This window comes from Lissotriton vulgaris, chromosome 2_1 (genome assembly GCF_964263255.1).
Source record: "Lissotriton vulgaris chromosome 2_1, aLisVul1.2, whole genome shotgun sequence".
In the NCBI taxonomy this organism is placed as follows: domain Eukaryota; kingdom Metazoa; phylum Chordata; class Amphibia; order Caudata; family Salamandridae; genus Lissotriton; species Lissotriton vulgaris.
The window spans coordinates 1,266,081,203-1,266,105,882 of record NC_141687.1 but is presented as its reverse complement, the minus strand read 5'-3'; the positions used below and the strand labels follow the sequence as shown (position 1 = coordinate 1,266,105,882).

At 43.3% G+C, this 24,680-nt stretch overlaps 2 protein-coding genes across 3 annotated transcripts in view; one reads left to right on the top strand and one right to left on the bottom strand.

The window, feature by feature from the left end:
- The window catches only part of LOC147732477 (receptor-interacting serine/threonine-protein kinase 3-like), a 1,935,498-nt gene that overhangs the window by 1,479,267 nt on the left and 431,551 nt on the right, over window positions 1-24,680 (bottom strand). The window lies entirely within an intron of this gene.
- Window positions 21,416-21,901, top strand: LOC147732479 (large ribosomal subunit protein eL32). The gene has a single exon (XM_086956987.1). The coding sequence runs from the start codon at window positions 21,425-21,427 to the stop codon at window positions 21,830-21,832; it is 408 nt and encodes a 135-aa protein (XP_086813113.1). The 5' UTR covers window positions 21,416-21,424; the 3' UTR covers window positions 21,833-21,901.

The window sequence follows — 24,680 nt, the reverse complement described above, 5'->3', positions numbered from 1 at the left end:
GGATTGGCTCATATCAGTGTGAAAGGGATTTGCAAGTTGTTGGCTCCGGTTTGGCAGAACGTTGGAATTCCTAAGTGTGCAGAGAATCTGGTTAAGAATTGTATGGTGTGTTTGATGTACAATCCTGGTAAGGGAACTCCAACTCCAGCTGGTCATTTTGCTCCTCCAACGTATCCGTTTGAGGCTTTGCAGCTAGATTTCATCCACATGGAGAGGTGCAACAACCTAAAGTATGGGTTAGTGGTTGTTTGCTTTTTTTCTAGATGGGTGGGAGCCTACCCTTTGAAAGGCAACACTGCCTTGTCCACAGTGAAAGCCCTTATTAAGGAATTCTTCCCTAGGGTTGGATTGCCGAGAATGATCTGGAGTGACAATGGGAGTGAATTTGTGGGTCAAGTGATGAAGAAAGTATGTGATGGGTTAGGTATCCCGCAGAAGTTTCACGCTGCAAATAACCCCCAATCAGCCGGTCTAGTCGAGTGCTACAATGGCACCCTTAAACTAAAATTGGCTAAAATCCAAGCGAGCTCTGGTTTACAATGGCCAGATGCCTTGCCTCTAGCCCTTTTGTCCACTAGAATGACTGTGCATTCACGAATGGGTTTGAGTCCGTATGAAATAGTGTTTGGTTGCCCGGCAAACATTTGGGGAGTGCCGAGGCCGACAAAATTTAGTGAGCTAGAACATCCTGTGTTGCTTGATTACCTGTATGAATTGACGGCTAAACTGCGTGTTTTGCATCGACAGGTTCACGATTCATTGCCACAAGCTTCAGAAGATCCAGGGCACGCCATTGAACCTGGCACATGGGTGCTTGTGAAGAATTTTCAGCGAACCAAGAACGAGGAGCTCCACTGGACGGGTCCCTACATGGTGTTGTGATCTACCCGTTCTGCAGTACGAGTGCACGGTAAAAAGAACTGGATCCACGGCATACATTGCAAAAGGGCTCCTTTGCCTCTGCCGTACGACCGGTGGATTCAGAAAGGACTTCCTGACTCTGAGACTGAGACCGTGCCTTGTTTTCTGCCCTTCAGCGATGCCCGTTTGATTGGAACGAACACTGAGCAAGAAAGTGACGATCTTCTTCAAGAAGCTGTGCCTCCATTGAACCGTGTGAACACTGTTGAGCCTGAACTCTTGTTCCGTGAACAGACATTGCCTGGCAAAGAGCGTTATAATTTGCGACCGAGAGTCGCGGGACAAATAAAAAGATAAATTCTTTCTTTTACTGATTTTTTTTGCAGGTTAACTCTCCTCCGAGGAACTACTTTGATTTTTGTTTTTCGAACCGCCATCCGGGTTCAGCTGTAGGGTCGCGGTTGCCGAAGTCTTTGGAGTACAAGCCGAAGACGTTAGGTTGACGGTTCTGGTTGGTCTAAGTGAGTTGCCCTGGACTGACAGAAGCATTCCTTAGCATAGAACACCCTACCACCGCGAGCAGCAAATTAGAGAGGATGGAGTTTTTCGAGATGGAGAGACCTGTCGAAAGAATAAGCTTTAAGAGCAAAATATGTAAACTGATGAGCCGAAAACGATTTTTAATATTGTGTTTTTTTATGTTGCTTAGTTTGATGATGTTTTTAATTGGATATGTGACATTCTCTTTTCAAGTGACGTTCATGCCCACTATGCAACCTACACCTCCTCCTACTATTTCTTCTCATTCTTTTCACCCTCTGCCCGAACATGAAATAGTTAGAAGACTGGAATTTGCTAACAATTCCTTTGTTCAGCTTCTGCACCAACACCAGCTAGTAATGAACACGACAAACTGTTGGGTTTGTGGCCTTATGCCCATATGACCAATAAAGGTATTCCATACCTGGTTTTGCCTTACACCTACAATGGTTCTATTTGGGCATATAGAATGATGTTCATTTAGGCTCATGGAGTCTATCCCCAACGTTCCGTGAAAGATAGTCCGAAGACTAGTGCTCTGGTTAAGGGTATAGTCAATATGATTAGGGGAATTAGCTCCTATGAAACTATTCCGAGAGATGAGACACAAGCCTACATTGGTTGGAACGTTACTGGATATGGAGTTAGTCTGAGTGTTAACCAGCGAGCGAAAAGTTCTCCACCGATTTGGATAGTGCCCCATCAGGGTCATTATTGCCTGCAAGGTAATGGCAAGAATCCGAGAGCTCAGTTGGGGAAGAGTGTCTGTACTGAGACTTATGTATTTGCGTCTCAGACTTCCCCAGTGTTCCTAGCAGCTAAGGGGACCTATTTCATCTGTTACGACAAAGCAAATACATGGTTGCCCCTTGACTTCTCAGGCACATGTTTTGTTTCGTTCCTGTTGCCTCCCACATTTACAGCTGCGGCAGATTACCATAAGATGAGAGTTGCAAGAGGTGTCTTCAGTAAGGAAGATACCACAGGACAAGGTTTTTCTGCCGTTCTGGGGACCTATGGCTAACAGCAGGAACATTCGCCAGTTGACGAGAGAGGTTGAGTCCACCATAGTCGAAACTGGTGGTGCCCATAGTAACTTGACTGCTGAGCTCCAGTCGGATCGACTTATGACACTTCAGAACAGAGTTGCGCTTGATGTCATACTTGCAGAAAGAGGTGGAGTGTGTAAACTGATTCAATCGAGCTGCTGCGTTTTCATTCCAGACAACGCTCCGACAGTCTTCCAAGCCATTTCCAAACTACATAAGATCTCCGAGTCTGTAAATATAGACGAGGGAAATTGGTTGTTGATGGGATGGTTTTGGGGATTGTTATCCACGTGGGGATGGAAGATTCTGATGGTCATTGGGATGGTCTTAGCTATCCTTTTCCTGTTCTGTCTCTGTGTACAGTGTGCTCCTGCTATATGTGGCCTCTGTGCTACTTCGTGTGCGAGGAGACCTGTCCAGAGAGAGTTGCTAAGTACTAGGATGATGCTACAGCAACATATTGATGATCTGATGAATATAGACCTGGATTCCGACTGACATGGGTTTGGGTTTATTGCCTATGTAAGGGCAAAAGGAGGGCCTGTGGTTCTGTGGTACTACGGTCCTGTGGTTCCGTCATTCTGAACCTGCTCAATGAAGGTCGTCGGATATAGACGATTTTGGTATCAGCGAACCGCAAATGACGAGTGCGGTGTGTACGAGTGTTTTTGTCATAATCGATCAATGAGAACACTACGTATTCAGGGATTTCGTTTGAACCCTCGGGTTCTATTTTGTGTGCGGCAGCCATTTTGTGTGGTTGCCCTCACATAGGCCGATGACTATGGCCGAACGAGTCTCTGGGACACGTACACCTTAGCTGACTTTTGTGCGACCTGGCCGAACTGACTCCCTTGCCGAGGTTGACCTCGCTGAGCCAGTTCCTTGTTAAGCAGCTGGTCAGATAAAGATCAAAGAGCAGGACATTGCTGAGTTTATGGTACATGCGCACACCCTTCTTTCTTGCTTCTCATCTGCTTCTGTTCCTTCCTTTATGGCTTAATCACTGATTTGGGTTCAGGTTTTTATGATGGGTTTGTCCGGCCTGATCGAACAGGAATATTGGAATTTGCTTGGGCATTTCTGGTGGGCTGGACAACGGAAAGTGGGATTGTTGTCATGCGATATGTTTGAAATGTCACCGTTTCATTGGTCAGTTTGTATGTAATCGATGCTAGCCAGGAATGTGATTTTCAGCATAAAAGACGATGCTCCGCTCTATGAATTTGTGCAGTCTCTAGCGAACCACCTGTGTTGTGCTTTGTATATCTCTGTTCCTGGTTGCAGCCAATAAACTTTGGTCATTGACGTCATCAAGAAGTGTCCTGTGTCTCTGTTTGCCGAGGCAGGGGAATCCAAAGACATCGGGCGTTATCCCTGGCACCGCTGGGTTCTAAAACCCGGTTCTTCAGACTTAGGTGTTTGTGTTGCTTCAGCCATCTTTGAATGGGGTATGGCAGGGCCTCTAAGAACTGCTCTAAATAAATCATATCCATAATTTCATCTTTTGTTTGTGAACGGGTTCTTAGCCACCTATCCGCTGCTGCTTTTATCTTAAAATACAGAGTTTTGGGGATATCTGATGTGGTGCCGCATTCTTTCCTGAACCGAACCCTATATGCCTCCACATCCATGCCCATAGGATCCAATATCAAGTCCTTTATTTCCGCATACGGAGTATTGCCATTAGGATTAGCCACCTGGTGGGCAGCTTGTGCTTCTCCAGTAAGAAGGGGCGTTTAGCTTCAGGCCACCCAGACGCCCTTGATGCCCTTTCAAAGTTAAGAAGGAAGGCATCTGGGTCTTCTCCTGTCACATACTTTTGGAGAGATACGTTTGTTCCATTAGATGACAACAGAGGGGACAGGCAACAAGAACCATCAGTCAAAAGAGGGGAGGGCAAGTTCACGTTGGGGCTCCACCTGAAGTCATCGAATTGGTAGTCTACAGTGTTTCTGGATGTTTCAGACTGAAGCTGGCGTCAGCATGAGAGCACCACCATCTCGTAGCTCCGTCGTGGCCATTCCGCAAGCAATCATGGCAGCCGCTCCCCACCGGAAGCCTGCGGGAGTCGGGGGCCCCGATGACTTTTGTAGAATCTTCAAGGCTGAGGGGACGCTTTCGAGAATGGGGCCCAAGCCCTAGCAGGCAAATGTCCGAGTTCAAATGTGTCCCAGGGCCATTTTAGTGGACCAGGCCCAAATCCGAAGAGCCGGCCGCTATTTTAAGAGTCCTGTGGCAGCCGCCTATCGCTGCACCGCAAGAGTGGGCGCAACTCAGCTGAATGGCTGATGAGGCAAAGTGCTGCAAAAGCGGGCACTAAACAGCTGAATTGCGACTGAAACGCTAAAGGGCGCCCCACTGCAGCAGAGGAGCCTCCACCTGGGGAGGCGGGGGAGGCCCGTTTGCGCCGCCTCCCCCTCCCCCCCCCTCCCCCCCCCCCAGGGCGCCCCACGCCGTTTTTCGGCTCAGCATTGTAGGATGGCCAGACCAGTGCGGCAACTTACTGGACACTACCTGGGTGCCGTCCGGATCTCGGCGCGTTGTGCTGCCTTCGGCCTATTCGCACAACGGACGGCTACTGACGCCACCTCACAGGCCGACGGATTTTGCCGACTAAAAGACAAACCAAAGCAGCCCATTGTTGCTTTGAGATGGATGTTGCAGCAGGCTGCCATGTAAATAGTTGTTTACATTTTTTTTTTTAACGTGTTTACTTTGTTGGAGCGTTGTATATATTTATAAGTTATTAAAGTGTTATAATCCTACTACTTTGTTGCAGTGCTATATATTTTTAATGTGACACATAATTGTGAAGACTTTGATGTACAAAAAGGCATCCCTGGAATCTTCCGATTCAGGCTTGGTCCCACACACCCTTACAGTGAGAATCCCCTCCCCAATCACAATACAGGATCCTTATCAGATAGTAGGAACGCGTGTGGTGTGACGGATCTCATGGGGTGGGGGCCTAGATCTACTGTAACTCCTTTGAAGAGGGGTGATTCTTTACAGTAGGGGCCATAAACTACATCCGCAGGGCTAGGTGATAGCCTGGGACCGGCCTGGACAATCAGACACAGAGGAAGAGGAGTGTCAGAGGGTGCGGTAGTGAATAGGGTGAAAGGGAGGTGTTGGGCGGGCACATGGTGTGATTCTCAGGGAAGAGCAACGCAGATGGGGGGAGGTTTATGGCCCATGCATGAGAGAGAGAGCGGGGGTGAACAGTGCGTGGGGGAGATGCTTGCGAGGGTGGGGAGCCATGCTGAGGTTTGGCGGCGTGCAGAGTGGGTCTGGTTAAGGCATCTAAAATGGATGCCGTGCATGACAAAAGTGTGGCATTGGAAAAAAAGGCAAGATGGCGCAGACAATGTTTATCAATACGGATTAATTTATAACAATTATTTTTAACAATATATTTACTCGCAGTGACAAAATGGCGGTCAACACTTCCTGATTTCCTTCGAATCGAACGTTAACAGACGTCACGCAGCAAATAAAAAAAAAAAACGCTCACGCGCAGCCGCTGGAAGACATGTATCAACATATATGAGCATCCTCAGCCACCCTCAGAAAACATAGGGGGTCAGGATACATTCTACCGTACCCCCTTAAACCCATTTCTCACATTGTTTTTCCTCCATCTTGCAATTTAATTAAAACGAAACACAAAATGGCGAATTCCCGTTTCGCGACTCGGTTCGCCCCGCGGGACCCTTTAATAACCCCAACATCATTCCTAGGGGGTCAAGAGGGGTCTACCTTGCCCCCTTTCATTAAATTCCCCCTTCGTTTTTCTCCTGCTCTTTTCTCTCGATCCTACTGAGAGACAAGATGGCGGCCGTTTCGGACTGTTTAGAATGTTGACAGACACCGGAGAGCCAATCAGCTTCGCTTCGCAAAGTTCCGTAACGCGAAAAGTACGCGAACCGGAGCGCTACCCGGGACGCTGTCACAGATATATCTGTTTTTTAAAATGTTAATTTCTCTAAATCCACTGGAGCACATATATTGAGACCCAGCAAAGGCACATCGGGCTAACAGTCCCTACAATTTTGCCAAGTTTCGTGCAAATCCATTCAGCCGTTCGAGCTAAAAGTGAGGCCAAACGCCCTATGGAAAAATGAATGGGAAAAACGCGTTTTGGGACCCCCCTTTTTTCTCGGCCCCCCCTTGACGAAACCCCCCCAAATTTTCAGGGGCAGAAACAAAGTGTGCCATTTTCCTGAAAATTTCAGCCGATTCCGTCCACAAACGGCAAAGTTATTAGACATAGAATTTTCAAAAGTCACATAGAGAAAAAATCCTAACTATATATACCTACTGGCTATCGCCAGTAGGTAATATAGCGAATTTAGCGTTCTTTTGTGTATGCATTTACTTTATACCAAACAATACAATTAATTTGACAAAAGTAGCCATATATTTCGAAAAGTTTGTTTTGAAATGTATTTGTTTAAAGACAAACAATATATACTACACACTGTGGGCCATATATATTTATGAAAGCATACTCCAGTCCAAGATGGCCGCGATATTAGGGCCTTGAGTCCATTGTTTATTTTCTTCACTAATCACGTGAAACTTTATTTATTGTTTGCACATTGTTTGTGGAATCACCCGTGACCAAGGCGAGTGTCTTCGCCGAAACGCGTTGGGTTTTTTCCGTGTTTCATCACGATGCTGCATTTAAATAAATAAATGTATCTGGAAAAGCGCACCATGCATTGGATTTGATCATTGGATTCTCGAGGAGAGTGCAGTCGCGTAGCTACGCGTTGTGGACCTGAATATATATATATATTTTTTTTTTTAAAGAAAAATTGCGGCGTACGGAAATCTGTACAATTACGAGCACGAGCTGCATGCTGATTGGTTGTCAACTGTCTGTCAGCACTCCAAACCAGGAAGTGTTGGCAGCCATCGTTTTTTTGAAGTATGCGGGGGGCTCACGGCTCTCCTACATTCTTCAGGGACCGCCACCTTCCTGGGGCAGTAATATTTAAAATAGGGGAGTCCGTGATGGCATGGATTTCCCAGCTCCGGGGACTTCCACTTCTTGGGTCTTTTTAATGTTGGGAGGGGGTCGCGCAGCCTTCTTACTGGAACCCTTGATGGCCCTGGGGACCATCATTTCCCAGGGCCGGCTCTTGCAGTGTCTCGGGGTGCTTATCCCCGGAGCACTGCTGTTTGCTATGGTAGGGCGGGAGCGCTGCGGCTCCCACTTTAGCACAGCAAACCGTTTTACTATTTGAAAGAGAGAGCAAGTTAAACTGCTGTCTCTTTCAATCAGGAAAGCAGATTGCTTTTCATTAGAGAGAGCAGCATGTAAGCTGCTCTCTCTGAGAAAACAATGCCAGCTCTCGAAGGATGCGGGGAGCCAGCTGGGATCATGAGGGCATTGGCATTCTCCCCACAGTCCCCAATGTTATTTTTTGAGTGCCGGGGATTGGGTCCCTTTGCAGCTCCTTAAACATTCATACATATAACTTCTGCAAAATATTTTTTTGTGTTGGGGAACAGAGTATTACTCCAGTGACTTTGTCATCCATGTATCTTTTTTACTTTTTCTTTATTTGAATTCCCCTTTATTTACAGTATGTTTCTACCTTTCTTCACAATGAGTTCCACAGCGTAGCGTCCGTTGCAGTGTTCTTAGCCTTTTTGTTCTTTTGGTGACTTACCAGTTTGTGTTCAAGATTCGGTGACCTATTTGTGTTGCTTTCCTTTGTGTATCTTTTATGCAGTCTTTTTTGTGTATGTTCTTTTGTATCTAACTTTATTTATTCAGTGCTTCATCCAGTGTTCTAAATATAGGAGTACATCTGTAGACATGTAGTTTACTCCTTTCCTTTGCCTCCCTCAACCCTAATTGAGAACGTAATGGGGTGAGTCAAACTAAGGCAGTGCTGTCGTCATTGTTTTAAGTTTGCAAAACAGTAGGTAGTATAAATGAATAAATAAAGCACTTGACACAATGCAGAGTAACACTGTATTTATTGTATTTAATTTTAGAATATTTTGAAAATAATATACACTCATGTAGAAAATGTTGCTGCTTTAATTGTAAGACATATTTTTAAGATATTTCATATGAATCACCACATATGCTGATATTACAATAAAGATAAAATTAAGGGGTTATGTTTTTGTACAAGGACCTACAACATAAGAAATTCAGTATGGGAAATCAATAAAACAATTTGGAAGGCGGTTTCAAAATTAGTAACAGTGTTATAGAAGAGCTAAACATAATTTTCATAAGCAGGGAGAATGAAGAGGAAGATATAAATGCTTTAGATATCAGCTGTGATTTCCTAGACTAAACTTTAGATGCTGATTTTGTGGAAGCATTGGATGACATCGAGTATGATGATATGAGTTTTGAAATTGATAATGAGAAATATGAAATACATGATGAAATTATTTTAGAAGCTCTATTCAGTTATGAGAGGTTATATTCTTCAGTCTTCAAACCACTTTATTTGATTAATAAAAATCATAATAGTACAAGTACAAAACACGAGACAATTCAATACATATAAGCGATATAAAACTGTAGATCATTAGTACATAGATATATATAAATGATTTAAAACTAGAAAGATATATCAATTAAAAGAAATGTATGGTATTAAAAAATTTAGGAAGAATACACAGTTCAATCATCAGTGGGAATCTTTGTTTCCTAAGGCGAACAGCAGCAATAAGAAAACGAGCAATGTTAAAAATGTTCCAGGTATTGTCTAACAATTGAAGGTACATTAGTGCTGGTCTAACCTAAAGAAAGCCCTTGCCCCTCAAAAGCGGAAATATAGTCTTCTTCCTAATTTCAGTATAAAAATCAGAGAACATTATAAAGTGGATAGTGTTTTGATTTGAGAAACTATCACAGTTGTATTGTGTTTGGCTGAGGTAGTAGCTATATTAAAAAGGCTCTATAAAGGGCATTGACTTTGAATCAAAATATGAAATTCAGGAATAATTAATAACTCCAGTCAAAAAAGGCAGCAAGTAGGTGTATATATTTGTGGATGATGTGTTGATTGAGTGGAAGATGAAAAAGGTGAAAATTAAAAAAGGCAGCTGACGTTGAAACTATGCACTGCCTTGTAAAAGAAGTGGGTGTTTTATTTTTCAGGCCATTATAGACTGTGAGTCGGATTCCGTAGTGGGACCCTGAGAAACTGTCAGTACATCTAAGGAGGGAAGCAACTGTTTAAATTAGATACACTGTGCGGTAGAAAGAGTGCAATAAAGGACGTAAGTGTGCAAATTATGCATTGTCATTCATCGGTAGTAGTTACCAAGAAGGCTCAATAAAGAGTCTGCACTTTGAATTTGTATTACAAGAAAAATTGATAACCGCAGCCAAGAAAGGCAGCCATTGTGCAAATTTTGTACTGCTTTCGGCCAGGGGTGTAGCTACAACAAAAAGGCTTGATAAAGGGCCTTGACTTTGAATCAGAGTATGAAATTACAGAAGAATCGGTAACCCCAGCTAAGAAAGGCAGCAAGTCTGTAAATGTCTACGTGCTGTTGGCCGGGGTAGTTGTTACAACAAAAAGGCTCGATAAAGGGCTTGCACTTTGAATACAGATATGATATAGAACAATAGTTAATAACCACGGCCAAGAAAGGCAGCAAGTAGGTGTGTGTATGCTTAGATGATGTGTTGATTAGTTGGAAGATGAATAATGTAAAAAGTAAGAAAGGCTGCAAGTGTGGAAATGACCTACCGTCTTTAGGCGAGGTAGTAGGTACAACAAAAAGGCTTGGTAAAGGGCCTTGACTTTGAATCAGAATATAAAATTAAAGAACAATTGATTACCCCTGCGAAGAAAGGCAGCAAGTGCAACATTTTCAACTGTCTTCTGCCGGGGTAGTATGTACATGAAAAAGGCTTAATAAAGGGTTTTGACTTTGAATCAGAATATGAAATTGAAGAGTAATTGATAACTTCAGCCAAGAAAGGCAGTAAGTAAGTGTGTGTATGATGTGTTTATTGAATGGAAGATGAATAAGGTAAAAAGTAAGAAAGAGTGCAGACGTGCAAAGTAACCACTGTCTTATCTGGGAAGTAGGGCATTGGATTCCCAGCTCATTACACAGACTCTGCATTGGAAGAAAGGATGCAAGTGTGGAAATTACCCACTGCTATTCACGGGAAGTAGTTATCAAGAAGGCTCAATAAAGGGCATTTACTTTGAATTTGTATTACAAGAAGAATAATTGATAACCGCAGTCAAGAAAGGCAGCAAGTGTGCATCTAAAACAACAAAGTTCTGTGGAGTGTGTGATGATCTGTGGTCCAAGCAGGACGCATTGGTAGCAAAACCTTTACAATCAAGTTTTCTAATACATATTGGTTGTCCATTCACAGAAGTTGAAGTATATCTTCAGAAAGTATGATGTATTTTTTTCTAAATAAGTCATATCATTCAATACGGTCACATGGTGATGATTTGTGGTGCACTGAGTTAGTAATACTTTTGGCGCTGAGCTTGAACGTATCCTGTGATGATGTGTGGTCAGGGGGGAGGTACAGTAATTGAAGTAATGTCTTTTGTTGATTGAATTCTGCATCAATTCCATTTAAAAAGGACAGTATGTCTCTTTTTTTATTTTTATTTTAATCGGGTCTTTATTGAGATATTTTTTACCCCTGTTTTACATACAATCCTGATAGAATAGTCTCCCCCATTGGCCCCCTCACCCCCAGGCATGAAATCATAAATATTTATAAATGGTTAGTGAAATGACATTTTGTTAGAACGCTTTGACACAAATACTATACATTTCCTATATAAGTTACTCAGATTTGACATAGAGTTATGAAGCAAGAGTCTGTATCCAACGTGTGAGGGGGTCCCAGATTTCCAGCCCCATCTTTTGTTTCCTCCTACCCTTCCTTCCTACGATAGATAGCCATTTCTAGGTTATATGTGGCCAGGAATCTTGCCTGCCATTGTTGGAAGGCGGGAGGATTGGGATCCAGCCTGGCTGCTGCCAAACATATTCTAAAGACTGCCATGGCGATAAATATAAGCCCTTGCATTCCTTTAGGGCAGATATCTCCATCCAGCCCTAATACTAATTCACCCGTTGTAATTTCAATTCTTGATTTGAAGATTTCAGACAGGAAGGAGGATATTTCCCTACGAACTGTGCCAACTATCACATGTAGCAAATATGTGTACGATGTCTGCCTCATACTGCAGACAGCGGTGGCATTCTGTGCCTCTACCCGTGCTCCATTTAGCAATCTTATTTGGTGTATAATATAGCTGGAAATAGGTTTTGTAATATTGGGCTTGTAAGTTAGCCGACATTACCCATGATTAGGCTGCTTCGAAGGATCTCTCACTTGTCCCCTCTACCACATCTAATTTATCTTGCCATTTTGTCGTGGCTCTTTCCATATCATCCGATAGTGCAGACGTCAGGTTATCATAAATTACTCCAATCTTAATAGTCCTACTTTGGCTGATTATTTCAATTGTCTGATTTAAAAAAAAATTTAGATGGGCCTCCCCCTTTTTTCATTAAGAAGTCTCTGATTTGTAGAAACTTAAGAAGTCTCTTTGGTCTAGCCCAAATTCCTTTTTTAGTTCCCCGAATGACTTAAACCCTGTGTTAGAGTAGAAGTTACCACACCGGGTAATCTCTGCCCTTTGCCACCTTTTCATGCATGTGTCATTAAAAGTCTCTGGGAGGTTGTTATTCCCTGATAGAGTTGTGTAGTAGGAGAATCTCCTGATACCCAGGAGCTTTCATACGTTATGCCATGCCAATATTCACCCCCTTAAGAGTCTTAAAACGCACCTTTTTAAAATAACAATTATATGTTAGTCGCCACAGATGTTTACTAGCTTTGTTGCCTAAGATAAGTTCCTGAGGTGTTGGGATCACCCTCTCTAGCTCGGTGTTCCTATTTGGGCTGAGCTATACATTACTATACTTTAGTATTGTGGCCCACCAGTAAACTTTGAAGTTGGGTAGTGCAAGGCCACCTCTATTTTTTGGAAGTGTAATATATCTAAGTGCTCTACGTGGCCTTTTGTAGCTCCATATAAATCGAGAAAATAAATCATCCATGTCTTTAAATATTTGTGAGCCAAAATCTAAACATATGGTCCTAAAAAAGTATAGAAATTTGGGAAAGTATAACATTTTATGGCATTGCATCGGCCCACTAGAGTCAGATGCAAATTGTCTATTCTATGGAGGTTTTTTTTCCGTTTGCTTCATAAGTGGTTCCAAGTTAATTTGACTAGATTGTCTAGGTCGGATTTAATGTTAACTCCTAGGTGCGTTTCATTTTCAACTATCCTGTTTTCCTGGTATGTGGCCTTACTATTGACAACTAACTGGGGTTTGCCCTGGTTTAGCTTGTATCCTGATATCTCCCCAAATTGTCTGGCTTCTTCGTCCATAGCTTTCACTGCTTCCCTGGGATCTCCTGTGACTATCGCTATGTCATCCGCATAGGCGAGGGTCTTGGTATCGCCATTTATGGTTATAATTGGTGGGATTGACGAATTGGATTCTAATCTAAGAATAAAAGGGTTAATAAAAATTGCAAATAATAAGAGGGAGCACGGACACCCCTGTCTTGTCCCTCTGGTTACTTTGATTTTGCCAGACATCTCCCCATTTATCAAAACAACCGCTTTGGGGTTTGTATATAGCATGCGGGTGGCCTTAATAAATTGTTCACCAATCCCACTCTCTGACATAGCTGTCCATAGGTACTGCCAGGAGACCCTATTGAAAGCCTTCTCAGTGTCTAATAGTATCAAGGCCATAGGGTCTCCTTCCACCTCCGTCATGTCAAAGAGTATGATGACCCTTTGAATATGGTCAGTGGTGGATCTTCCCGGAATGAAGCCATGTTGGCTTGGTGAGATAATTTTGTGTATAAGTTGCACCAATCTGGTAGCCAATAGCTTTGCATAGATTTTGGAATTACAATTTATTACAGTGATCGGGTGGTAAGATCCCAGCTCTGCAGGGTCTTTGTTTTTTTTGGGAAACACAATAATTTTTGCCCTGGCCCATTAACCTGGTGGTTGTCCACCCAAGAAAATGTGTGTTATTAGTGCTGTTATGATTCCCTTCAGAGGTTTATGGAATTTAGCATAAAATTCCGCTGGTATTCCATCCAACCCGGCTGCTTTTCCGGTGGCTAAGCTATTAATTGATAACAACATTTCCCCTCATTGTGGAGTTATTGCTAAGCTTTCTTGATCTTCCTCTGAAAGTCGAGGTACTGTAGACTGTTCTATGTACTCTTCGATCTTAGTTTGATTTTTATTAGTTTCCTTGTATAGGTCTTGGTAGTATTCCTGAAACACTGCGCTTATTTCTACGGGGTCTTGTATGAGTCCTGTTTTGGGATAGTTCATTTCTTTTATTGTGTTTGCCATATTTTGTTGTCTAACTCGTACCGCCAGGTGATGCCCCACTTGTTCACAGGGGGCCAGATGTATCAAAGGGTTTTACCCATTCTGAGTCTATGGAAAAATGTGTTCATACATATGGCAATAAGTTTGTATATTCTTTCTCTATTCACTGTTGCTTTATCGACTGCCTTTCTTGTAATTATATCTGCCACTTTGTTTCTTGCGATGGCCACTATTCCCAACACCTCTTCGATGTTCCGCCCCTCTTGTACTGCCCTCATGAGATCTTCCTCTGCCTTTACCAGCTTTCCCTGTAATGTTTTCATTTTTAGTTTTGCCTATCGGTTAAGATTAAGTGAAAATCTCAGGGTCTCCCCCCTTATTCCTGCCTTTAGAGTATCCCAGATTATTTCGATAGGTGCGCTACCCATGTTATCCTCAAGAAACTCCGGTATCCATTTATTCATACATTGACAATATTTTTCATAAAGCTCTCTCAAATGTCCAACTATTCTGGCTATGTTGCGGCCCTTCAATATCAATGGTTAGCATCAGTGGATTGTGATCCGATAGGACCCGAGGTAGTCAATCTATTATGCATTTTGATAAAATAGTGTGAGAAACAAACATATAATCTAGCCTAGCCAATTTAGCGTGTGGGTGGGAAAAAATGTATAACCTGGATCCTTGGGATGTTTTTCTTGCCAACAGTCCCCTATCCCTTGTGTGGCGCATAATTCTTGGAGTATTCTATATGTGAAGTCAGACCCCGGTTGTCAGTCAGCGGGTAAGTTCAGATTGAAATCGCCACACACGATAAAGGGGGTTGCCAGTGTACCAATTCATTTAATATAAATCCCAATAAGTCTGGATCGTCGGTTATTGTCCCATATATAGAGCATATCGTGGCTTTCTTTGCTTGACCATATTGACACTCTGTGATTGCCCATCGCCCTAGCTTGTCGGCTGCTGACCTGGTGAATTGAAGCCCTCCTCCCATTGCCAAAATGGCTACCCCCCTTGTCTTGGTCGTTTGTGTTGTGAATACGATCAGCCTGTATCCCATGTTTTTTAAAAGGTGTTGCTGTGACCCTTCCACATGTGTCTCTTGGATACATATGATGTTAGGACCCATTGCCCTGAGACCGACTGCCACCCTCTGTCTTTTTTTTCAGGTCATTAAGGCCACATATATTGACCGTCAAAATCTTTGACTTAGCCACTCCTTGCGTAGATTTATTTAAACCATATACTATCCTATGTCCTCAGTTCCTATCTGAAAATCCATACTATTGTTGTGTCATTTCCTTTCATTTTCACCATGATCTGTATATTATTACTCGTCTTGTGTTGTGCCTGTGTGCTCCTCCCTCCGCCCCCCACCCATTGAGGCTCCCTGGATCCGGGGGAACCCAGGTGTGGGCATTAGTATGGGTAGTACGCCTCAGCCCGCCCTGCGTCCCGACCCCTGTGTACGCCAAGTAATCCAAGGAGGAGGGTGAAATGTTTCTTGATATAGGTTTCCCAATACATTTGCACATAGCCATATATCATATATTAAGTCATATTTTGATTAACCCCCCCCCAGTCTTTTCTTCCCCCTATCTCTTTAGGACTTAGCCCCATCCTTTTCTTGTCTTGTACTTCTGATCTTATCGCTGGTACTTTTTACAATAGTAGTTCTGTGTTCTGTGTTTTTATTGCTCTTAGTGTTTTTCGGTTTTGCGTTTTCCTGAGATTTCTTTTAAATACGCCTGTGCCTGAATTTCGCAAGTAAAGCTTTGTGTTACTCCATTAAAGATTATTTTTAGTCGAGCTGGGTTCTGTAAAAAGACTGTTGCGCTAATTTGCTCGAAGGGGGTAAATAGTTGTCTCAGCCTCCACCTTCGTTCCACCGTGGCATGTGCATAGTCTGGTCGAGCAAAGAACATGAAGCCTTTGTGTTCCCTCTAATGCGTGGGCCGAGCAAGATCGAAGATAGCTTCGCGTAAGAGAAAGTTCCCAAATATACCAACATTGACCTTGAATATTGTGGTGGAGTATGAGATCGCTTTGGGAGGGTTAAGGGGAAACCGTGAACACGCTGTACCTCTCAGTCCATTTTCCATGCTTGCAGTTCTGGGAATGCTTCTTTAAGGAGGGTGATCATGAAGCCCCTTGGGTCGTTTCCTTCTGCGCCTTCGGGAATTCCGAGAAATCGCAGGTTATTTCGTCTGGCTCTATTTTCCTGATCTTCCACCTCCTGCATTAGATCTTTTATAATTCCCTCCTGTTCTTTTTCCTGAGTTTGAAGATCCAGGTTCTCGGTATGTAATTCTACTGAAGCCATTCGGTCTGAGATTTCCAAGCAGGTGTTACCCACTTTTTTTATCGCTCCTTGAAGTTTTTGGATGGCGATGTGGTTCCTCTGGTTGTCTATTTTAACATCTTTGTGAAAGTTCTTGATAGAGCTTAGTACTTCACTCAGGGAGGGTTCTGCATGTTTTCCAGTGCAGCTGATGTTGTCATGTTGCTTATGACTGATCCTTTTAGTCTCTTCCAGGAGGCACTGATTATGATCTGGTTCCGTTGTGAGTTTCGGAGTTAAGCTTTTTTTAGTATGACTGATCTTTTCTGTATGGCTCCCCTGATCTGTAGTATCTTCATATATTAATTTATTTTGTCTTTTTCTCCTTTTTCCAGCTTTTTTCTTAGGGTGTTATATTGCACTGGTTCATTCATATTCCTTGCGTCTAGGTCTGGGGAGTCTGATGACTCAGAGCTTGATTCAGGGCTTGACTGGTCTGGTCTTTGTGCTTCACTTGTCTCACTTGCCTCACTTGAAGTAGAGATGCGTGTTTGATATATTTCTGAGTCTGATCCATCAGAAGTTATTTGGGTTTGAGATTGTGATATTTTTCCAAGAGATAAAGTTTTTGTTGAAGGAGAAGAGGGATTAGATATTGGCGTTTCGTTAGAATGCTTGTGTATGTGCTCCCCTGTTTCAGCTAAGATTGCTGCTGTATTTGCTGTACTCGCTGCTGTACCCGCTGCATTTTTCCCCCCTGAGTGGGGGATTAAATCATGTTTCCTGGGTCCAGAGCCGGTCTTGTCCCCACCTCCGATTCTGATGTAGGAGCTGTAGGGTCAGTAAGGTTGGTTATTCCACCCGCTTCTGTTGTTTGGGTTCCTGGGCTATCCAGCATAGCCCTTTGGTTTTCAGCTTTAGCGGAGCCACTCATCCCTTCCTTGGGGAGAGGGCTGAAGATATTGGAGATCCTAGGTTGAGACTCTAGTGATTGCCCGCTAGTTTTGGCAGTTGCTTTCAGGTTTTTAATTGTTTGCAGTCTCTTAGCTTTTTTAGCTAGCAATTCCAGACTATCGCTGCTTCTATATCCTTCTCCTTCCCCTTCTCTTTCTCCTTCTCCTTTGCCTTTTCCTTGTCTTTCTATTTGTATATCTCCTTGTCTTTATCTTTATTTTTGTCTTTGTCTTTATTTTTGCCTCTATCTTTGTCTTCATTTTTATCTTTGTCTTCGTTCTTATCTTTATTTTTATTGATGTCTTTGTTTTCTCTAGTTTTGGACCCTCTTGTCTCAGGTCTTCTCTGCGTGGTCTGTGAGCTCTGTATTCTCTGCGTGCTCTGTGCGCTCTGTGTGTTTAATATTTCTGGCACACCTTGTGTTTCTAGTGGGCTCTGTTGCAGGTACTGTTCGCTGGTTTGCATGCCTCCTTACCCCGTATGCCCTGCCATTCCTTTTCTTGTCACTCTGTGTTTTGTTGTAGCTTTTTTTTTGCAGTTTTAACTTTCCCAGGTATGGATCCTTTTCTCTCCACTAGATCCCGATAGTCATCCACCAGCAGCTTGATTCTGTAACCTTTAGTCACCTTTTTTCCTCTTTTGGGCCCACTCCAGGTTACTAGGACATAGATGTTAACAGCCGCGCTGAGCAGGTTCTCTGTAAGCGCTCCCAGCTTCGAGCTTTGAGCTACGAGCCCCCGCGGGCTGCCCCGCCTCTCCTCAGTGTTCCCCCTGGCAACAGAGTAGCGTGAGCCGGCGGCTGCGGAGCAGAGGACGGTGGATGGCCAGCTGAGCGGGTGAGCAGGTGAGTAGCAGAGCGTCAGAGATGTGAGCTGTGAGTCCGCAGATGGCAGAGGGCACAAAGATGTAAAGATTAGAATCAGTAATGTGTGCTGGATAGTAGATAGTAGATAGCAGATGCGGATGCGGATTCTACTGTTATTTGATGCAAGAGTGAATACCGCTATACCGGGAGCTACCGGAAGTTACTGACTCCAGCAACCATTAACCGGGCCCACTCTCCTCGCTCTTTTCCTCACGTGCCTCGTGGCCAGACCTACACACGGGGTACCAAGAGCACTGATCAAAGATCAAAGAGTATCAGACCATCGCGCAACGATCAGCGCAAAGAGCAGGTAGGCTGTAACTGCTAGCTAACTACAGATTAGTTACCGCTTATAGATCTATGTACTTTATCGACTCGAAAGGTTTAAGATCCTTACATGCAGACATTAGTACTTGGCACTGGTACAGGCATTTGTATATATCCTAGTATATATCCTTTTAAAACCACCACGCTGTGAAAACAGCCTCAAAACAGCGACTGAAAAGTATCTGAAAAAGTCTGTAACGTCTGTAAAACTCTTTGTGTATTTAAAGTTTTTTTTTCACCTTCCGTACAAAATGCGTCTCACCCGTTGTTCATTCCGTTGTTAGCTTAGTCCATTCTTTCCAGAACGGGTTAGCTTAGTCCATTTTCCAGGACGGGGGAGGGTGCAGCCTTGGGACACTGGACACAGGTTCAGGATTCACGGAGCGACGCTTGCGACCGCTCACACCGACGCCATCTTACCTCTGTAGATTATAATTTAGAATCTAAGACTGGAAAGTATGTCTCATTGTGACATAAAAGTGTTCACTCTTGTTTGTGATTATTTATGGTGCGCTCAGTAAGTAGTATCTTTGGCGGTGAGCTTGTATGTTCCCTGTGCAGTATAGATTGAAGGTAGTTGTTAACAGACATAGACGAATGGTTTTTGTCACTTATTTAAACAAAATGTGAAACACATATAGTAGAATTTTGTCTGCATTAAATAAATGAAGGCTGAATTTCATAGTGTTCAAAGTTTAAGAAAATGCGAGGATATTGTGCAATTGTCTGTGTTTTAAGTAAATCAAGATTGTATTTAATGTTTTCTGTAATGCTGGTATCTAGTTGTGAACTCTACTTAGCGCAGAATTGTTTGAAGGCACTTCTGAGCACACATAGTGAAGCGAAATTTACATGGAAAACTGAGTTGAAGTTGTGAACACTGCTGTCTGTAATGTAGATCGAAGGTACTAATCGATAGAAACATTGATGAATGGTATTTTGTACAGTTAACAGAATCTTAGGACAGAGTAGAATTGTTAAGGAAAACAATGTTGAATGTAATGCTTTCCTTAATGTAGAAGGAAAGCTGAATTGAAGTTGTGAACCCAGCTGTCCGCAGTGTAGATTGAAGGCAGTTGTTGACACAAAGATCGATGAATGCTATTTTATCTTAGTTAACAGAGTCTGAGGACACAGTATAATTGTCTCTGCGTTAAGGAAAGCAAGGCTGAATATAATGCAGTTCTTAATCTAGAAGGAAAGCTGATTTGAAGTTGTGAAGTGAGCTGTCTGCAATTTAGATTGAGGGCAGTTGTTGACACAAAGATTGATGAATGCTATTTTGTGAAAGTTAACAGTATCTGAGGACGTAGTATAATTGTGTCTGTCTTAAGGAAAGTAAAGCTCAATACAATAGTGTCCTTAATGTAGAAGGAAAGCTGAATTGAAGTTGTGAACTGAGTGGTCCGTAGTGTCGATTGAAAGCTCTAGTGAGCAGTTATAGTTGAATACTATTTGTGACATTCTTTTACAAAATCGGAAGACATAAAATCCATTAGTCTCTACCTTAAATAAAGCGAAGCTGAATTCAATGTTTTCTGTAGTAGTGGAGCTCTTGCTATGAAGTTTTAATTTTTACTGGCCGCAGAATATATTGAAGGTTGTTGTAAGGACAGATATTGAAGATAATTTTAGTTCTAAAGCTGAGTTGAAGTTGTGAACCTTTCTGTTGTGGTAAATATTTTACCGTATACTATTTTTCCATATAATTTCAGACAGGTTACAAAAGAATAGCTCAATCAAATGAGAGGCAGAGTCCGTGGTGTCTGAGTCATAAGGGCTTTAATCATAAAGGATAACTAAATGACTCGAGTGAATGATGATCTAGTCCATCAATACAAGGGTTCGGGTATGCAATGATGGCAGGAAAAGATGTCAACGATTTATTCACAGTACATGACATATATAGTAAAATGACACAATAGCATTGAATACAGTAGGCGTGACAAGTGAAATGTATATGATAACAACACATGTGCGTAGCAAAAAGGCGTGAACATGGGTGTGCACAGAGGCGTACACTAGGAACGTCACAGAAAAGTGTCATAAGTGGGTGGATGCTTAGAGAATTCTTGCAGAGTCAGCTGAAACCTATGGCCTGGATGCGCGCGCAGCTAATATGACGTGTGATTGACGTACATCTGGAGGAAGCTAAGAGTCTGACTTTTAATACTAGTAGAAGAGACAGAAGTCTGGCATGTCAGATCGACCTGTCCCTAAACATATCTGATATCATGTGTTTGGAGGATGTTTAATCTGGAGTAAAAGGTCTCTTGGGCAGAGGCTATTCTATACTGAATGTTAGTGCGTGCATAGGTGTCTGCGTGTCTACATGCGGATGCTCGAAGCCAGGGGCCTACCATGGTAACGGGAACTGTAAATTACTTGCACGGAGACAGGGAGACTTGCTCTTTGCTCTGCAGCCGGGGATATGTTTTCGTATTTCACTAGACAGGAATGTGTTTTCGAGGAGCTGAGCTGGCTACACTGATAACTTGAAGATAAAATACTGTTTTTGGCAGGCAGACTAGGCCGAGCCGGGCACCGCTCGCTTGGCAGGAAGTAAGGCAGAGGTCAGGGATGCGTCTCCATGCTGCAGTTTTCAGAGGCAGAGGCAGAAGTGGCTTGAAGACAGAAATCAGGGCCTAGCTCGGCAGAGCCAGAACAAACGTGAAAGTGCACCACATAAAGACGGTGGCACGGCATACTTAGGAACTGAATTATCGATCCATTCATGGTGGACCTGATAGAGGACATGTTAACGTTGGACGCAAATGTATTTGCGTCTTCAGATTCAGTTGCGGAGGGAAATTACATGTACTTGAAGTGCGTACATGGAGCTGTTGGGGTCTACGTTAGGGGACACACTTGACCATAAAAATTCCAATTACCTCATTCCCTCCTTGTCCCCTACGGACCCTTCATGATATGTCGATGTTCATGAGACCATCAATCTGTTCATACAACATCATTTGTTCTTCTTTCTTTCCTCTGGAATGGGAACGTGCACTTGAATGGGGAATACATGCTGTGGCGCACAAGCCGCAAATCGCTGGCCCACATTGTAAACATAGGCAACAACTGAATACTATGGCCAATATGATTCCTAGGAATGACAGTAGTTTGAGCCGCAATCATGGCTGCCCTAAGACCTCTTGTCAAACCGAGGATTCTTAAGAAAAGAACCAAAAAGTTCATTCGTCACCAGTCTGATCGTTATGTCAAGATTAAGCGTAACTGGCGCAAACCACGAGGTATTGATAACAGAGTGCGCAGGAGGTTTAAGGGCCAGATCCTGATGCCCAACATTGGTTATGGTAGTGATAAAAGGACCAAGCACATGTTACCCTCAGGCTTCCGAAAGTTTCTGGTACACAACGTGAAGGAGCTGGAGGTGCTAATGATGAGTAACAAGTCCTTCTGTGCTGAGATCGCCCACAATGTTTCATCCAAAAACCGCAAGACCATTGTAGAGAGGGCCGCCCAGCTCGCCATCAAACTCACAAATCCAAACGCCAGACTGCGCAGCGAGGAGAACGAGTAGACTGCTCTTTCTTTGCGGCTGTTATTTGCAAATAAAAACTGTAACTTCAAAAAAAAAAAAAAAAAAAAAAAATACACTCCAGAGCCAACCAGACCAAGTCCAGGAGCCTGGATTCTGATGTATCAGATGGGCAATTTCGTGAAGTCGGGTAATGGCCTTATAGACTGATGGCGCATTATTTGGAATAAATACGCAGCAACTGGATCCGATGACTCTACAAGCCCCGCCCCTATCGGCCAGGATGACGTCAAGGACAAGGTGGTTCTGAAGAACAACAAGTCTCATAGCAGACTGCTCCTCTGTTAAGTTGCCCAAAGCTGAAGTAGTCTCATTCACTACTGCTTCTAATATTCTGGTTAATTTGCGTATCAGTTTACTATTGGAGACAGTTCCTAGATAGGGAAAGAATCCTTTATTGAAATCTGTATATTGTTCCCATGTAGTTTCAGTCTGATCAACTATTGGGAGGTCTCTTCTGTGTCTAACAATATTAAGGCGGGAATTCCTGTGATAGTCAGATGGGGCTAGAAATACTGGTGGCAATAAGAATGCAATGAAACAGGTACCATCCCAGTCTGGAGGTAAACGGACATAAGCTGTCTGACCACATATAAAATAGGAATGTCGGGAAGCTTTGAATGTAGACTTGCCTTGATCACTGAATTCGACCACAGTAGTACAGTCACTGTGACCTAGATGTACTGAACCATTCTTTCTGACACATAATACACCTTTCGCTGGTAGAACTGATATAGATGGCAAGTCTGGACTGGTTTCTGACTGAACATTTAGAATCATGAGGTTAAGTGTAAAATTGCCTAATCCATACACTTCATTTTCTAGATCTGTCCCTGTCATTTGTGGAAGACCTTCTTCGTTCGGGAAACATGCTTTGTTCATGACTGTGTTCAGATTTCCCCATATCCAATTGCCTTGGGAAACCTTAGAGTCAGTATCTATGGCAGATATTAAACTAAACCAGGCACCACAGGAACCATTATGTGTAAACGGGTAAGGAAAGAGAGGCAGAGCTCCCTTGTAGTTCTGATAGGGAGGGAGTCGACCACATATCCAACAATTAGTGGCATTGTTGATCTGGTGAGAATGGTGTAACATACGAATGAATGTATTGTTGCGCAGCGCAAGTCGATAAGACAATTTGTGTGGGGGTAGAGCACTAAACGTGTGTTCTGCAGTGTTATTAGAAAAATGTGCAAGAGGAAAATACATATAAAGCATCCAACTTAAAGCAATAATCGTAAGACTCAGAAAAAACATAATAAGTAATGTGCAGACGCATCTGCTCCGGAGACTTTTACAATATTTTCGTTTCTTGGTCTCCTGTCTATCTCTCTCTCTATTTGGGTCTAACTTTAACATTGTCAGAACTGCCTAACCGCTTCACCCAGGGGGGGACTTAAACAATTAAACTGTCTGACTTACTAGACCTCAGTTTCTGGCGATACTCCTCTTGGGGAGTTTTCTCTGGAAGGGGGAGTTTGGTATCAGTCACTGGTACGTGGGAGTTCTGGGATTCAGATTTTTGCGGAAGTCCATGAAAGCGTTTGACGTGACTGGAGTGCACCCACCCCTTCCGCCCCTCAATTTTCACTGCAGTCCTTTTTGTTAACAAAACAATCTTCGGCTCCTTCCAGCGGGGCTCCAACGGGCTTGATCTGTCAAAGTTGCGTACGACGACTACATCGCCTGGGACCAATTCATGGGGCTTCACCTCGGTGTTGTCTGGGAAGGCTGCCGCGACCTGTGAACGACATGATTGTAGTGCAGACATCAAGGAAGCAAGGTAATCTGTCAACATAGTACTATCAACATCAGTAATCTTTCGCGGCAGAGGCGTCCCCCACATATTAGGAGGTCTACCGAAGACCACCTCATACGGGGATAGCCCTGTCCTAGAGTGAGCTACCATTCTCATATAGAAAAGTGCAACTGGCAATGCTACTATCCAATCTACTCCCTTCTTTTTACACACTTTTGCAAGGCGAGTTTTCAGGGTCTGATTGTGTCGCTCCACGAGACCTGCTGCCTCTGGATGCCGGACACAGTGAAACTTCCACTGGTACCCCAATAGAAGAGAGACCTGCTTAATGAGTTCGGATGAGAATGGCTGACCGTTATCTGAATACACGACATGGGGCAAACCGTATCGAGGAAAAAACTCACGAACCAACTGCCTGGCAGTGGTCGGGGCAGTTTAATCTGGGACGGGATATGCTTCTGTCCATCGGGATAGGGCACATACGACTACGAGGACATACTTAAATCCTCGGCATCTGTCCATCTGGATATAATCCATCTGGAGGACTTCAAAAGGATAGTCGGGAGGATGGAATCCACCTTGCTCTACGGGAATCCCTTTTCCTGGATTGAACTGACAACAAATCATGCAGGTACGCACTTTCTGTTTTGCTGCTGCTCGTAAATGCTTGTTGAACCAAAGATTCTGTACACTGTCTAACATGGCTTTTTCTCCTAAATGTGCTGGACTATGTGCTGTGTTAATGATAACTTGAACCATAGAGTCGGGGAGAAACCATGTAGTCTTTCCCCTCGTCATCCATCCTTGGTCTGTCTGGACCCCTCCTTGTTCAGCCCATTTCTTTACTTCATCTGGAGTGGCATGTGTCTGTATGTCGATGACATCTAGTGTGGGGTCCCTGACTGTCATACAATGTGTCTGTGAAGTTACGTCTGTCTTGGTCATATCCGTCGTTTGAGTATGATTCAGTGCTGTATGTTTCGCTATTCGATCTGCAAAGTCGTTGCCCTGAGAAATCTTGTCTGTGACTTTTGTATGTGCCTTGCACTTCATGATGGTTATAGCTGT